Raw genomic sequence first — 16,070 nt, forward strand, 5'->3', positions numbered from 1 at the left:
TTTGGATGTAATTGTGAAAGCCAGCGTTGACACCCATTGCAGCCCCCATAATATGCTGGCAAACAATGAGATATGAATGAAGGCAAAGACAATTGCAAAGCTGTGGCCTGAAGCCAGAAGTACCTGTCCTAGTGTTGGGCCAAAGCAGTAAGCTCTCTACCTTGGTCTCTCTCCAAAGATCCGTTTCACAAGAATGAGTGCTGCAAAATGGCAGCCTTTTATAGTGCAGGTGAAGTGCCCTTTAATTTGCGCTCCCCGTGGCCCGCATCGGCTAAGCACCGTTCCACTCAACAGTCGCTAGGGACGCCAGGCGCACAATGGGCCGGCGCGACTGAAGTTCCGGTTGGGGGCGCACAAAGGGCGTTGCACGAGGAAATGATGTCATGATCTGCGCGCGCAGCTGAGCGCGCGCAAAGACTTTGCGCCGGCGCAAAATGTCTACTGAAGTTGGGGCGAGGCGCAGATTGCACTGCGCCCAGGGCGCTAAGCGCCTAGCGCTCGACATCTACTCCTCCTAAGGCGCTAACGGCTGGCGCAACCAACTGAATTTCTAGCCCTAATTGTTTAATAGGGACTAGGGCATCAAAGGTGGTGGCGAAGGTGTGGTTGAGCAGATCAGTAGCTGCAGAAATGTCATGGTGAAAGGAGGGCCAAAGGCTGGACAGTTGGGATTTCATAAATGCAGTTGTAAGAGAGTTGGGAGAAAGTTTTTCTGGGGCAGACAGAGAAGGAAGTAGGGGTGGGGTGGGGGGGGCTGGAGGGGAAGGGGGATGTGGATGGAGAGCGATACGAGGAAGTGGTCAGAGATGGCCTTATCTGCGATACTAGCTAGTTGGGCACTTGGCAGGACTTCCACGATTTTGCATTAAAATGGCATCAGGGTCGTAATTACGCCTTATGACCTTGATTTGCACGTATTCACGTGGCCCTCGCCTGTGACTATTGGGCGCCTTGGCTGACTAACAAAACTAAGCAGTTAAAATGGCGGCTGGCGAGAATGGAGAGATAAGTTATTTACAGTGTTTTTAACCGCCTGTTCTCCCCGTTCCCACGGGGCTCGCAGGATTAAAATGGTCCCTTTAATTCTTTTCATTAATTAGTAACTTTTTAAAATATATGATGCTGATTATCCTATGAATATGGACATGTAGCAAATGCCAGTTTGAGATGCACTGTTGGTTAGAAACCTAGAAGCAGTACTTAATTTTGAAGTGTCAACACAAAATTAGCTTGTGACTGAATGCTGGTTCCCATTCTATTAATATCGTTATAGACGATAATGCATTTAGTCAAATGCACAGTCTAACCTAAGGCTTCACTGATCAGATGAAGATTAACAATGTATGTGGAAAGAGTGTAAGAAACAATAGTAAACAATCTACAACACTTAAAGTGGATAAAAATGAGATGGTGCAGTATGTTAGGGTCACAGGCTGATGGGAAATAAATTTGAATCCATAATTCACCACAGGATGAATTTCTGATTTCAAGCATGCTCCAGGACAGGTACCAAGAAAAGGACAATTGTTCCCCAAATGGAAGGCAAGAGGAATAGTAATCCTGGCCAATTCTCACACACTTTCTATTGACTGGTCTTCAAAGCAGCATTGCAAAAAGCTTGAGAGCAGGTTGCTTGCCGAATCTTATCAAAGGTAGATTGATGCACAATGCAAGAGACCTGAAATGAGGGGGGAAGGGTAAAAATACCAAAAGAAGCCTCGTCAGCCCCCCAAAAAAATGATTAAAATGGTACCATTATTCACCAGAATTGCATTACTCTTACAGCTGTACAGGAAATGTCATTTGTGCTTTCCTGAACAATCTGTGTGCTTGGAAACAATTTAATATTACTTGGAATTGAGTTCCAATAGCAAGCGGAAGAATGAAAATTTGCCACTTTGCTCTTATTTTGTGGTTTGAATTAGTAGATGACCTTGCGCTAAGGTAGGATACCACTGACAAGCAAGATAACTGAGTAGACAGGAGAAAGAGAGCAGTGTTATTTAAGCATTTATACACTAATCTCCCCAGTTGAAACTGAGCCTACGCAGTAACATTTCAGTCCCTCTACAATGCAATGATATTCAAAAGGAGAGGAAATTACATTCATGTTAGCTCTACATTTATACAATGTTTGCAATGCTTTTGCAGCCATTCACTTAATAGTTGATCTTTTCTGTTAGTTTTTTTTGTCTAAAAGATTTCAATTTGAACCCGTTGTACTTCTTATGATAAGATACGCAAGCCAAATATTTAATTTTATACAACAAATTATAAAAGTAAAAAATTGCAATATTTTCTTGTGATATACATATACTTAGAGGATTGGTATTTCTTACTGTGTTGTCATAGCAACAAGCAGCACCCATGTCTTGCCTGTGGTGACATCTGCTTGCCCTAAATGTAAAAAAAATACAGTACATTTATTTTGCCTGAAGTCTCACACAAAGGCTGCCAGTCACGCAAAGCACTGTGGCTTTTCAGTGCCAGTAGCCCACTCAGTAAAACCATCCGGCTGACTTTCTTCTTCTTTACCCCCTCTTATTAATGAGAACCAGCATGTATATGCAATTGACATTTAAGGAATAACATTAGCCAGAATATTAATGGAATGTAACTTTGATGATTCAAATTAAAAATAAATGTTTGGACCAAGTGGTCAGATCTGTGTATTTTTTTGAAATGTAGTTTGGTGAACTTTATATTTTTTAAAATACCTCTCTGGCCATTTCATTAGGACACACATTGGATATTAAAATTAAATTACATTGTAACGTCTATAAGTTATTCGGCCGCAAGAATCTGTGGGCAGTAATCCCAGCACTTACGCATTGATCATGCCTGCCAGGAATCTCTGGTGTATGTAGGGTCAGTGGGAGTTCCTGCTATTTAAATATCCATAGCGGGCACCTGCGCCACTAAGAGTCCCCCCGCCGCCCCCCCTCACTTCCACCCCACCAGGAAATAAGTTTTCACATGCCCCTCAGTCTCCTTTGTAAGGCGGCTGATAATATTAATATTAAGAAAATTTATTAACCGTCTTTGAGAGTCCAGTCTGTAATTCAGGCCTGGACCCCAAAGTGGGCCTCATTACTGTTGATCCTGAAATCGGTGTACCTCTTCTTCTCAGCATACTGGCTTCAAAAGATGCCCCAATCTTCTGCAAGGCTAATTTCACGGGGATTCCAGCTTCATGCCCTTGGTGCCATTCGGAAACTCCCAGTATTTATTATTCCTGTGTTTCTAACTTCCTACGTCACATGCCTACCTCTGTCCCTTGAGGAGGAGCAGGCAAACTACTCCTCGGCCTCTGTGAGTGCTTTTCTTTGATCGACTGCCTTGAGCTTATGGATGACTTTGTCTCCAATTCTCTCTCTTCACTTATTGCAAAGTCCTCGATCTTTATTGTTTGCTTCCTCCTCCCCTCCCATTCCCCCTCCCCTCCCATTCCCCTTTCCCTCCCCTCCCATTCCCCTTTCCCTCCCATTCCCCCCTCCCATTCCCCCTCCCCTCCCATTCCCCCTCCCCTCCCATTCCCCTTCCCCTCCCATTCCCCTTCCCCTCCCATTTCCCCTCCACTCCCATTCCCCCTCCCCTCCCATTCCCCCGCCCCTCCCATTACCTCTCCCTCCCATTCCCCTTCCCCTCCCATTCCCCCTCCCCTCCCATTCCCCTTTCCCTCCCCTCCCATTCCCCTTTCCCTCCCATCCCATTCCCCTTTCCCTCCCATTACCTCTCCCCTCCCATTCCCCTTTCCCTCCCATTACCTCTCCCCTCCCATTCCCCCTCCCCTCCCATTCCCCCTCCCCTCCCATTCCCCTTTCCCTCCCATTACCCTTCCCCTCCCATTCCCCCTCCCCTCCCTCCTCCCCTCCCATTCCCCTTCCCTCCCATTCCCCTTCCCTCCCATTCCCCCTCCCCTCCCATTTCCCCTCCCCTCACATTCCCCCTCCCCTCACATTACCTCTCCCCTCCCATTCCCCCTCCCCTCCCATTCCCCTTCCCCGCCCATTCCCTTCCCCTCCCATTCCCCTTCCCCTCCCATTTCCCCTCCCCTCACATTCCCCCTCCCCTCCCATTCCCCCTCCCCTCCCATTCCCCTCCCCTCCCATTCCCCTTCCCTCCCATTTCCCCTCCCCTCACATTCCCCCACCGCTCCCATTCCCCTCCCCTCCCATTCCCTTTCCCTCCCATTCCCCTTCCCTCCTATTCCCCTTCCCTTCCCATTCCCCTTCCCCTCCCGTTCCCCCTCCCCTCCCATTACCTCTCCCCTCCCCTCCCATTCCCCTTCCCCTCTCATTCCCCCTCCCGTTCCCCTTCCCCTCCCCTCCCATTCCCCCTCCCCTCCCCTCTCCTCCCATTCCCCCTCCTCTCCCATTCCCCTCCATTACCTCTCCCCTCCTGTAAAGTCTGTGGGTTGTTTAGTTAATTAATACACAGACTACCAGAGTAACTTAAAACAGGACTTTACTATTCGAAGGTCAGGGCGAATCTGCCCAATAAATCCTGACACAGCACTTATATACCGGTGTGGTCACCGTCGGTATTACAGTATACAGAAGCCAACAAAGTAGTGCAACACCTAAAGTAGTTCTCTTAAAGGTGGACGGTTACATACAATAGTTCTCTTAAAGGTAGACGGGTACATACACTACAATCCTCCCTTTTTAGCTTACAACATACTGATTCCCCATTAAACATACATTATAACATATATACAACTTTATGCAAGACAGTTCACAGATTCAGTCTCTCTGGAGGTTTCTGGACTCTGTCCGGATAACGCCTCGGTGGTGTCGTAACTCCCGGCGGGGTAGCAGGTGCTTCTGGCAAGGTCGATTCGGCTTGAAGGACAGTGTCAGGTTCATCTGATTCCAGTATTACCAGATCGGAGGTAGGTGTTCTGGGTATCTCTGTCTCAACATTAACCGTGTAAGGTGGTGGAGTAGGTTGGCCATTTGTGGCTGACCCTATGATCTGGTCAACATGGCGCCTTATTATACTGTCCCCAATGTCCACCGTATACATCAACGGCCCTAGCCTTTTTCCAATAGTTCCAGGCTGCCATTTCTCGGTACGGTAGTCCCGGGCCAAAACTTGTTGACCTATCTGAAAAGATCTAGTTGGCCTTTCATTCATGCCCTGGAATTGCCGGTTCTCTTTCTCTACGTCCCTTCTGACGTTTGGCTTAAGCAAATCCAGCCGGCATCTTAGTCGTCTATTAAAAAACATCATGGCGGGAGTTTGATTTGTGACCGCATGTGTTGCATTCCTGTACGCCAACAAGAAGCTATCCACCTTATGTTGTAAGTTAATGGCTTCATTACCCATGGCCTTTATGGCCTTCTTGAAGGTCTGGACAAACCTTTCAGCCAATCCATTGGAGGCGGGATGGTATGGGGCTGACGTGTAGTGCTTAACCCCATTGCTCTTTAAGAATTTCTTGAATTCTTCGGACACAAATTGCGGCCCATTATCAGAACAGATCTGTTCCGGCAGCCCATTCCTAGCAAACATGGTCCTTAACACTGTGATGGTTTTTTCCGTGGTGGTGGTGGACATCTTTATTACCTCCGGCCACTTGGAGTGTGCATCCACCGCTATTAGAAACATTGAGTCCATAAATGGACTAGCAAAGTCGATGTGTACCCTTTGCCAAGGAGATGAGGGCCACTCCCATGGATGCAGAGGAGCCTGTGGTGGTGCATTTTGGACCTTCTGGCATCCTAGACAGCTCTTAGTGATTTCTTCGATGTCCCCATCAATGCCTGGCCACCACACGAACGCTCTTGCTAGGTTCTTCATTTTCACTCCACCCAGATGTCCCTCGTGCAGCTCCTTTAACACCTTCTGTTGAAGTTTGGGTGGAATCACCACTCTAGATCCACACATCAGGGTTCCTCGACACACTGACAGCTGTTCTTTTCTCTGCGAAAATGCTGGCAGCATTGGTTCGCCCTGTGCTGGCCATCCCTCCACCGTTAAATCATAGACTCGTGAGAGAGTCGGGTCATTTCTTGTTTCGTTTTCGATCATCGAATTTGTTACTGGTAGACATTCCACTATGGATGAGTGGAACATCTCTACCGGGTCCACTGTAGTCGCTTCTTCTACTATCGGCAATGGCAAGCGCGATAACCCATCAGCATTTCCATGCTGTTTGGACCTTTTGTATTCGATGTCATATTGGTGTGCCCCAAGTAACACGGACCACCTCTGTAACCTTTGCACTGTCATGGTGGAAACGGCCTTGTTAGGGTTGAATATGGACACCAACGGCTGGTGGTCTGTCAGTAATGTGAACTTCTTGCCCTGCAGGTAATGATTGAATTTCTTTACGCCCCACACAAGGCTGAGGGCCTCCCTATCTATTTGAGCATAATTTCGCTCCGCGGAGGTCAATGATCGGGACGCGAATGCCACTGGCCTTTCCGAGCCATTTGGTAACTTGTGTGAAAGTACTGCTCCAATTCCATAGGGGGAAGCATCACAAGCTAGACGAAGAGGTAATGTTGGGTTGAAATGAGCCAACACTTCTTCAGAGGTAATCAACGCCTTGCTTCTGCGAAAGGCCTTTTTACATTCCTCACTCCACTTCCATGGTACTTCTTTCCGCAACAGAGCATTCAGCGGATGCAGCACCGTGGATAGATTCGGCAGAAACTTGTGATAATAATTAATCAACCCCAAGAATGATCTTAACTGTGATACGTTTTCCGGAGCGGGGGCCTTCACGACAGCTTCTATCTTGTCAGGTGACTTGTGCAGCCCCTCTCGGTCAATGACATGACCGCAGTACGAGATCCGTTTTTGGAAGAACTCACATTTCTTGCGATTAACTCGAAGGCCATATTCCTTCAACCTAGTGAGCACCAGTTTCAAATTTGTGAGGTGTTCTTCCTCGTCTTCTCCCGTAATCAGGATATCGTCTAAGTAACACTGCGTGCTTGGAATTCCTTGTAATACCTGCTCCATGGCCCTCTGCCAAATTGCTGGAGCCGAAGCTACCCCAAAAACCAGTCTATTATAACGATACAAGCCTCTGTGTGTGTTGATGGTGAGGTACTGACGTGACTCTTCCTCGACTTCCATTTGTAAGTATGCCTGTGCCAGGTCTATCTTGGTGAAGTGTTTCCCTCCAGCCAACGAAGCAAAGATATCTTCAATCCGCGGAAGCGGGTATTGTACCGTGTGAAGCACCGGATTCACTGTGATCTTGAAGTCTCCGCAGATGCGGACCTTCCCCGGTCCCCCTGGCTTGTTACTCGGTGAAGACTTCATGACGGGAACAATGGGCGTGGCCCACTCACTCCAGTCCACTTTTGACAGTACCCCTGATCATTCAAGTTCTTCCAGTTCTGCCTCCACAGCAGGTCGTATCGCGTAAGGTACCGATCTGGCTTTGAAAAATTTTGGGCTTGCATGTTCTGCAATCTTAACCTTTGCTTTAATTCCTCGCAGTGTTCCCAGTCCTTGCTGGAATACCTCTTTAGTTTCGTCCAATATTCTGGACAACCGTTCAGGTTTGACATCTTCCTTTCCGGAATCTACCGTCATGGTGTTTAGTGAATGCCAGTCTATCTTTATTTTCCTGATCCACTCCTGTCCCAGAAGTGGTGGACCTCCCTCAGGCAACACATACAGGTCCATCCTTTGGTGATCTTTGTCCTTGTATCTCACCTTGACTTCTATCTTTCCGATGGGGTATACTTTGTGCCCCGTGTATGTCTGCAATACTAGTTCCGTATCCCGTAGGGGAATATGCTTGAATAACTTTTTATAATCATGCTTATTCATGACCGTCAACGCCGATCCGGTGTCCACTTCCATTTTCACTTGGACTTTTGCAATCTGTAGTGTGATTCAGATAGCTTGTCGGTCAGCTTCATTACTCACATTGTGAATTCTCAGACTATCCAGTTCCTTGCAGTTGGAGTGTGAGTCTGAATTCTGTTCTTCCGGACTCTTCCTAGTCACCTCATGTACCTTTCTGTACCTCTTTTGTGGTGACTCATTATTGTTGGTCTTCTTTCCTGACCGGCATACCTTAGCTATGTGACCGAGCTTGCCACATTCCCTACATTCCTGGTTTTTAAACCAGCATTGGTTCTGGTCGTGTGTTGTCTTCCCACAACGATAGCATTTCGTTGTACCCGAAGTAATTTGCTGCACACTGAGTGCCGCTGCCTTTAGCTGCATTTCCGCCGTTCCTTTCGCTGCGGCTTCGTTCGATGCAGCAATAAGGACAGCCTTATCAAGTGTAAGATCGTTCTCTTCGAGCAGTCGTTTTTGTGTTTCTTCCTTCGACATTCCGCACACGAATTTGTCTCTGAGTGCCTCTGCCAGATTTTCCCTAAACTGACAGTGTTTCGCTAGCCTACGCAGTTCAATCAGGTACTCCGCGTTGCTTTCCTCTTTCCGTTGCGTTCTCGCGTAAAATTTGGATCGTTCCACTAACATCAGTGGTGCGGGGTTAAAATGATCCTTCAGGACAGCAACAATATCATCGAAAGTCTGATCCGTCGGTTTAGCTGGTGTTAGTAGATGCATCAAGAGCCCGTATGTCTTCGCGCCCATCGAGTTTAGCAAGGTTATAGCTTTGTCATCTTCTTCTATTTTATTGGCCTCACCATAGATCTCAATGCGTTCCACATACGTGGCCCAGTCTTCTACCTCGGAATTAAAATCGTTGATGTTACCACGCTTAGGCATCTTCCTCTCTTCCTGATAACACCACGGATTATTTCTTTAAATTTTCTTTTTTTTTCTTCAAGATGGCGGTTCCCGCGAAAATGGCGGTTTCCCGCGCTTATCTTCTCTCCCCGCCCACTTCAATGGCGGTTCCCCGCTTCTGTCTTCTTCTCCGCCTAATGGCGGCTTCCCGCGTTTCTTCCCCTGGCGGGAGGGGTACACTTTCCCCACGGGCGACGGCCGCTGGCTTTCAGGTTCACAGCCTGCGCGTCGGCTTCAGTGCTTTCCCTTTTCTCGGCAGGGCAACCGGCCCTGGGTACACCCCGTTGACGGCGAACAGTTTCAGCCGCTGGGCTGGCTCTCGCTCAGTTCCCCTTGCTCGGGCTCTGTCTCTCTCCCGCTCGCTCGGCTCTACCGGCGCTGGGTACACCCCGTTGACGGCGAACAGTTTCAGCCGCTGGACTGGCTCTCGCTCAGTCTCCCTTGGTCGGCTCTGCCTCTCCCGCTCGCTCGGCTCCCAATCGCGCCTCCCAGCCCTCTCGCAGTCCGGTGCTTCCCTCCCCGGCTGCGGCTGAGTTTTTATATCTTCCCGCGCCTACGCTCCCGGTCGCAGCGCTTCGTGGCTTCGGTCGCTGCCCGGCCTTTTTCGACGGTCGCGGTCTAGCTGTCTCACGACGCCATTGCGTCCCCAGCCTGTCTGTACCGCGGCTTCCTTGCTCCACGCTGCCCGTCTCAGCGCCTCTGGGCCCGACTTCTGTCCGGCTCCTTTCCCCCTCGACCGTGGTCGAGTGCACCGCCCTTATCCTCCGGTTATTCTTTTTACTTTTCCCTTACTCACAGTCACCGTGGCCGGCTTGCTTCTCGTGCTGATCGGCTCACTCCTCACCGTGGCAGAAGGGACAGTCAGTGCCTGTTGCTAATGGAAGTCTTTGTCTCTGAATTCTTCCTCCTTTCCAGCTCTGCAGACTCGAGTTTTCTCCCAGCAGAATGACGAGGGCGGTTGCCTCTTCTCGACGCTCATTAACTGCTTCGGAAGTATTGTTGCCGCAGGGTACGATCGGACTCGTCGCCACTGTAAAGTCTGTGGGTTGTTTAGTTAATTAATACACAGACTACCAGAGTAACTTAAAACAGGACTTTACTATTCGAAGGTCAGGGCGAATCTGCCCAATAAATCCTGACACAGCACTTATATACCGGTGTGGTCACCGTCGGTATTACAGTATACAGAAGCCAACAAAGTAGTGCAACACCTAAAGTAGTTCTCTTAAAGGTGGACGGTTACATACAATAGTTCTCTTAAAGGTAGACGGGTACATACACTACACCTCCCATTCTCCCTCCCATCCCCCTTCCCCTCCTATTCCCCCTCCCCTCTCATTCCCTTCCCCCTCTCATTCCCCCTCCCCTCTCATTCCTCCTCCCCTCCCATTCCCCCTCCCCTCTCCTCCTATTCCCCCTCCCCTCCCATTCCCCTCCCATACCTCTCCCCTCCCATTCCCCCTCCCCTCCCATTCCCCTTCCCCTCCTATTACCCCTCCCCTCTCATTCCCCCTCCCCTCCTATTCCCCTGCCCCCTGCCGTCACTGTTGAGATTACAAAGTCATCCAAGAATTACTGGCGCAAACCCTCATTATACCAGTTCGTGGCATACCACATCAATGCTTTCTGAAGATATATGCATGGCTAATTGAAAAGTCAGATTTCACTCAATGATTCTAACCTTCTTGTATTAGAACCTGGACTTGTGCTGTCCTGCATGCCACATTAGAACATTGTAATTATAAAACAAAATGTTTTAGCAAAAAGGAATAGCAAGGTCTCATATACCTTGTGTGCTGGCAATCTGCAATGATGTTACTTAGGATTCCACTGGGTAGTGTCTCAAATTATTGCCATGAACACAGTGAATAGAAATAAAATTTAGGGATTGCGCTGAATATTTTTTGTTCTGGCTGAAGGCAGTTTCTAATCTGAAAACTGCTATCGTGTCATATTTTGTGATGCACTGCAGAAATGCTGCTGCATCTTTTAAACATCTTCTTTCTCTTTCTCTCTGGCACCTTAAGGTTACTAAACACAATAACAGGCGACGAAAGCAAGTATTAAAAAGTGTGAGAGTTTCTGTGGCAGTTCAAAACCAAATTTTGATCAGTTGACGTTCATAGTGCTTAATCAATTTTCAATAAAATGTTTCCAGACTTCAGTGATGATAGACTGCCACCGTAAGAGTTAAAGGCTAATGTCCAGAGGGCAAACAATAGTGGAATTACCCATAAACTCATTTTACTCAAAGCTTTAGGGACACGCAATCCATTTGACATTATTGAATGAATGCTTCTATCTAATCTTCTGCCAGGCTGTTGTTAGCATCACCAGCGTCTGCAGGGGTGACCTCAGCGTTGACCTGATCTCTCCCTTTGGAACAAAGTCACGGCTTCTGGAGACGCGGAGGTTTGATGTGTCTGCAGCCGGCTTGAGTAAATGGACCTTTATGTCAGTGCATTCGTGGGGCGAGAATCCACAAGGCACCTGGACACTGAAGGTAGGATTATTACAATAATCAGTTAAAATCAGTGAATAGTATGTTGGATTTCTTTTTCTCAAGAAGATAACGTTCCTTTGTAGCTTGTTTTAAAAACAATGTTTATAGCAATTAAAATGTTCAGCAACACCACTTTTTAATAGATAATGAAAACAATCTATTTAGGGTGTTGAAAGGCTATAGTTCAGCATAGTTTTAATCTGGGGAAAATTCAACAAGACCATGCGACACCACTCCATTTGTTCTTTGACACAATTACTTTCAAAAATTAACATATATTTTATCCTGGGGAAGAATATTTCACTGCCTTTATATTTGCCTGACTGCAGTGAGACTAAGCCTAGAAATTACTATAGGCAATATAAGTTGATGAGCACTTTACACGTTTGTATGACATCCCATCTGTCTGCTATTTTAGTGGAAGCGTTAAATCTTTAAACATGCTCATCTCCTAATATCACCAACAGTATTTTCTAGGCTATAATTATGAAGTAATAGCAATAGATGAGCACCATGATGAGGTATGGCTGGATACATGCACTGCCCAATGTACTGCTGGACATACACAGTGTAGACTTGATTTTATGAATGTGATATTAAAATGTATTTGTTCTATGTTCACTTGGGCAATGAAATTTGCTCCTAAACAACTGGACCTTCCCTGGAGCTAGGTAATATCCTGGGTGTTTTGGTAAAAAGCCCCTATGTTAATGACGCTGCACATTTCAGCTAATTTTTCAATGCTCACTTTTTGGATAATGTGATAATTTTGTATCAAACTTTTATTCCCTTTTTTTAACATAAAACTAAATGAGAGAAATTGAAACCCAAGTTGGACAAGAGTCATTGATGACACGTTGCAATTTAAAAAAACAAATTCAATTATTTTCAAATTGACTATTGGGGGATTGAAGGTTCCTCTTGTGGGCTCTGTAAAGCTACCAGGGAAGAAAGGCAGCTTCAGTGTGGCAAAAGTCATATTATTTAGAGAATTAGAATGGTGCAATTGCAAAAAATACAAAATAACGCTTTGTCCTGCACACAGACTTCAAGGGCTGGATTTTCATTGAGGAGGCGTGTAAGAGGTGGGACTACAACTTTCGGAGTTGTAGTCCCGCCTCCATCGAGTTGTGGCCAACCCACACGATTTTCACTTGATTGACCTTGTTGAGCCCACCCAGCGGGCTCAGCAGGCCAATTAAAGGCCACCCGGCAACAGGTGATGTCACAGATTGACATTTCATCTGTCAAAAGCTTTTGACAGATGAAATATCAACGTTTGACAGCTGTTTGAAGCTGTCAAACACTGACAATCTGTACTCCAAGTTCCTCTCAGGCTGGTTTAGAGATCGCTCCAGAACAGAAAGCAGAATGCTGCAGATTTTGACAGCTTGCGGCCATTCTGCTTTCTGTGCCGGTGAGATGAGGGACTCCCAAGACCTGAAGGAAGGAAGGCTGTAAAGGTAAGTAAATGTAAGTAAAACTTCATTAAACACTTTACACACACCAAACACACTTACCTCTTCACTCATGCACCCATCACTCACCTGAATTCTGGACATCTCGAACCCTCCAAGTCCTTCAGCCCGACAGCCCGCCTTGCTAACTTGGCGTGGCTTGGAGCCATCGGGAATCCCACACTTCAGCAATAAAAATAGGGATTAGGCTAAAAACTACCTGTTAACTACCTGTTAACAGGCAGTTAATTGGCAATAATCCCCTTCCCGCCTCGGGGAGGCGGGTCCCAGCACAGGTCGGGTATCCGCCTCCTTTGAAACTGGCATGGAGGCGGGTTGGGGGCGGGATGGGTTTGTGCCCCCCAATTTTGAGATTTTAACCCCGCACACGCCTCCAATCCCACCTCCACGGCCCAATGAAAGTCCTGCCCCAAGTGTCATGATGTTGTTGGCTGATTGCATAAATTTGCAACATCTGATCCTCAACTTTGTGTAAAATCTGCAGGGCTGAAAATCTGTAGAGGCTGCATCCCAGTATAAGTGCCACGATGTGCCCGCCCAGGACACTTGCCACTGACCTCACCAAAATTTGCAGGATCAGGGGGATGTCCCTTTATTCACATTCCATAAGAGGTTACAAACTGCAGCAGACGTGTACTGGGCTGAGGGGAGATGGCTGTCAGAGCTCCACCAGAAAGCAGCCACCAATGTCCTCTCTGCTCTGTTTTTATAAGGGGACCAACAGCAAAAAACATCGCCTCCTACCTTCAGAGAACCAGGTCGCAAATACTTGGAGGAAGAAGTCATTCAGAATATTTATTATATTGTGCCCAACCTCAATTTCAAGGCCATTTGCATCTTTTAGGGTTTTCACCTTTTCTCCAGCTGCTCTGTTACTGATGCAGTGCTGAAGAAAATTTTAATGTTTAACCTCTTGGCTTTACTTTTTTCTATGTTTGTCTTTGATATCCTTCTAGCATGTTTCTACATTTTCTTATATGCATTCCAACAAAGCCTTTTTCACCTTTCTCCCTGCAGGATTCTCAGAGACTATTTCCCTCTTTATTTTGCTTTTAATGGCCCAGATATTCCGATCGCAGGTCTCCCGCAGGCGGAGGACTGCGATCTGGAAAAATCTGCGCCCTTACCTGAGATCTCCTGGGACGCGCACACTTCCGATGCTGGGCCTCACCAAACTGCCAGTGCGTAGGGCCCACGTAACCCAGGGGCGCAGGTAGTTCACAGCGTCCCTGGGATCACGTGGGCCATGGGGAACCAATCACAGAAGGGAATCTCCCTTCATACATTTGACAGGAAGACCTGTCAAATATATGAATGGAGATCACCCCCAAAACATAATAAAACTTTAAATAATTTTTTTTTTAAAAATCACATTTTTAAGATGACTTGAAATTACAAAAAATTAACTATTTTAGACAAAAATTTTAATTTTTGAAAAAAATAATTAAAGATTTTTACGGGGCTAAAAATAAACTTACCTTTTTTTAAAGTATTTTTAAATGATAAATCAGTGAAATTTTTTTAATTTTTTTTTTTTTCAACTCTTATCCTGGTAAAAGCTTGGCGGTTGGGAGCAACTGCTAAAAAGTGAGTTTTCATTGACTGAAAACCTGATTTGGAGACTATGGCCCAGAAAATACTTAGGGATGCAGTCCAGGATTGTGCCCACCGGTGACCTCAGTCACTGACCCCACTAGAGTATTCGTGGTTCGTGGGAAGTGATTTATTTTATATGTTGCCGGCGTGCATCTACGCCACTGAGGGAGCATCACTCACCATCCCCAGGAAGGGGCATCGAGCGCTAGTTACGGGGTTGTTGGGCCTCTTGCTAGAAATCTGTACTGAGTGTACTGACAGTCACTGCCCCCCAAGGAACGGATGGAGGTTTTACCCTTTACAAGGCCTCACAGAAACTCCCAGTGCAGGCTGCATCTAAGTCCCGGCTCATTTTTCGGCCCAGAAGGGCTGAAGAATTTGATGAGGAGGAGGATTTAAAATCGATATGCTGGCAGACAGGGAGCCAATGAAGGTTGATAATGACGGAAAGCAATGGCTTTACCTGAGTCAGGATACGGACAGCAGAATTTTTGATGAGTTGGAATTTTTGTAGGTTGGAACCCTGGAGGTGGTCAAGACATGGATGAGGATATCACTTATGGAGAGGATGGTGATTCTTTCTCTATCTCACTCTTTCTCTTACCTTAACTCTTCTTCTCTGCAACTCCCCTCTTCCCTTCTCTCCCTCTCCCATCTCCTCTCCTCTCCCCTATCCTCTCCTACCTTCTTTCTTCTCTACACTTCTTGCCTCCCCAGTCCCCTCCACTATCTGGACCCTCTCCCCTCCTCACCCTCCTGGCCCTCACTTCTTCACCTTCTCCACTCCCCTCCTCTCCCCCTCCTGTCATCTCTTCAACCCTCTCCTCTACATTCCCCTTTCCTGTCCACTGTACCCCAGTATCACGCTCACATTCTCACCCTTTCCTCTCATCCTGTCCTCTCTTCACATCCCTCCTCACCACCTCATCTGTCCTCTGTGCCCTCCCTTACTCTCCTTTCCCCTTCTCTATCCCAACCTTCCCTTCCTCTCCCCTCCTCCTCTTCCTTTCTGCTTCTCCTCTCCTCATCTCATCATTTTTCCTTCTCCTTACCTCTCACCATCTTCTGATCTTACCCTCCTCTTTCCTTTCCTCCTCTACCCTCTCTCATGACCTGTCTCCTCTTTCCTTTCCACATCACCCCATTCCCAGTCCCCCCCACCCCATTCTCACCTTCTCCTCTCCTCCCTCTCTCCTCTAGTCACTTCCCTGCTCTTCTCCCTCTCCTCTCCACCTCACTCTGTACAGTCCACCTCCTTCCCTTAACGTCTCCCCTCCTCTGCTTTCCTCTCTACTCTCTACTTTTTCCCCTTCCCCTCCTATCTCCTGTCTTTACCCCTATTTCCCTCGCCACTCCTCCCTTCACTCCTCTCCTCTCCTTTTCTCCCCGTTCCTCGTCCTCTCCTTTCGCTCTCCCCGCTCCTCTCGCCCTTCTCTCTTCTTTCCTCTGCTCTCCTCCTCTCTTCTTCCTCTCCTCAGCTCCTCCTCCTGAAAAATATTCTCTTCCTCTCCCGTGCTCTCCTCTCCTACTTGCTTCCCCTCTCCTCGCTTGAAAAACAACCTCGGTCTTGACTCCACATATGCAATGGCATGGGAGATCTTCTTCAGGGTCTCAGACCACAAATCCAGCCTGAGCCATTAGATGGGGCCCCTTTTGACATCCTGTGTGCTGGGAACACAGAACCCCCCCAGTCTTAGTCCCACCTCCTCTAATGCCACTAGCCTTACAATATTTTCAAGACGGATAGGGAGAAAAAAGTG

General features: G+C 47.3%; 1 protein-coding gene across 1 annotated transcript in view; it reads left to right on the forward strand.

Annotated features, from left to right (window-relative positions):
* The window catches only part of LOC147112804 (PC3-like endoprotease variant B), an 845,811-nt gene that overhangs the window by 577,196 nt on the left and 252,545 nt on the right, over nt 1–16,070 (forward strand). The window contains exon 10 of the mRNA XM_085998224.1: nt 11,051–11,236. Coding sequence (XP_085854350.1) covers nt 11,051–11,236 — 186 coding nt within the window. The remainder of the gene's footprint in view (nt 1–11,050; nt 11,237–16,070) is intronic.

Source organism: Somniosus microcephalus, chromosome 9 (genome assembly GCF_052327205.1).
Source record: "Somniosus microcephalus isolate GS21.2 chromosome 9, FLI_Smic_1.0, whole genome shotgun sequence".
Lineage (NCBI taxonomy): Eukaryota > Metazoa > Chordata > Chondrichthyes > Squaliformes > Somniosidae > Somniosus > Somniosus microcephalus.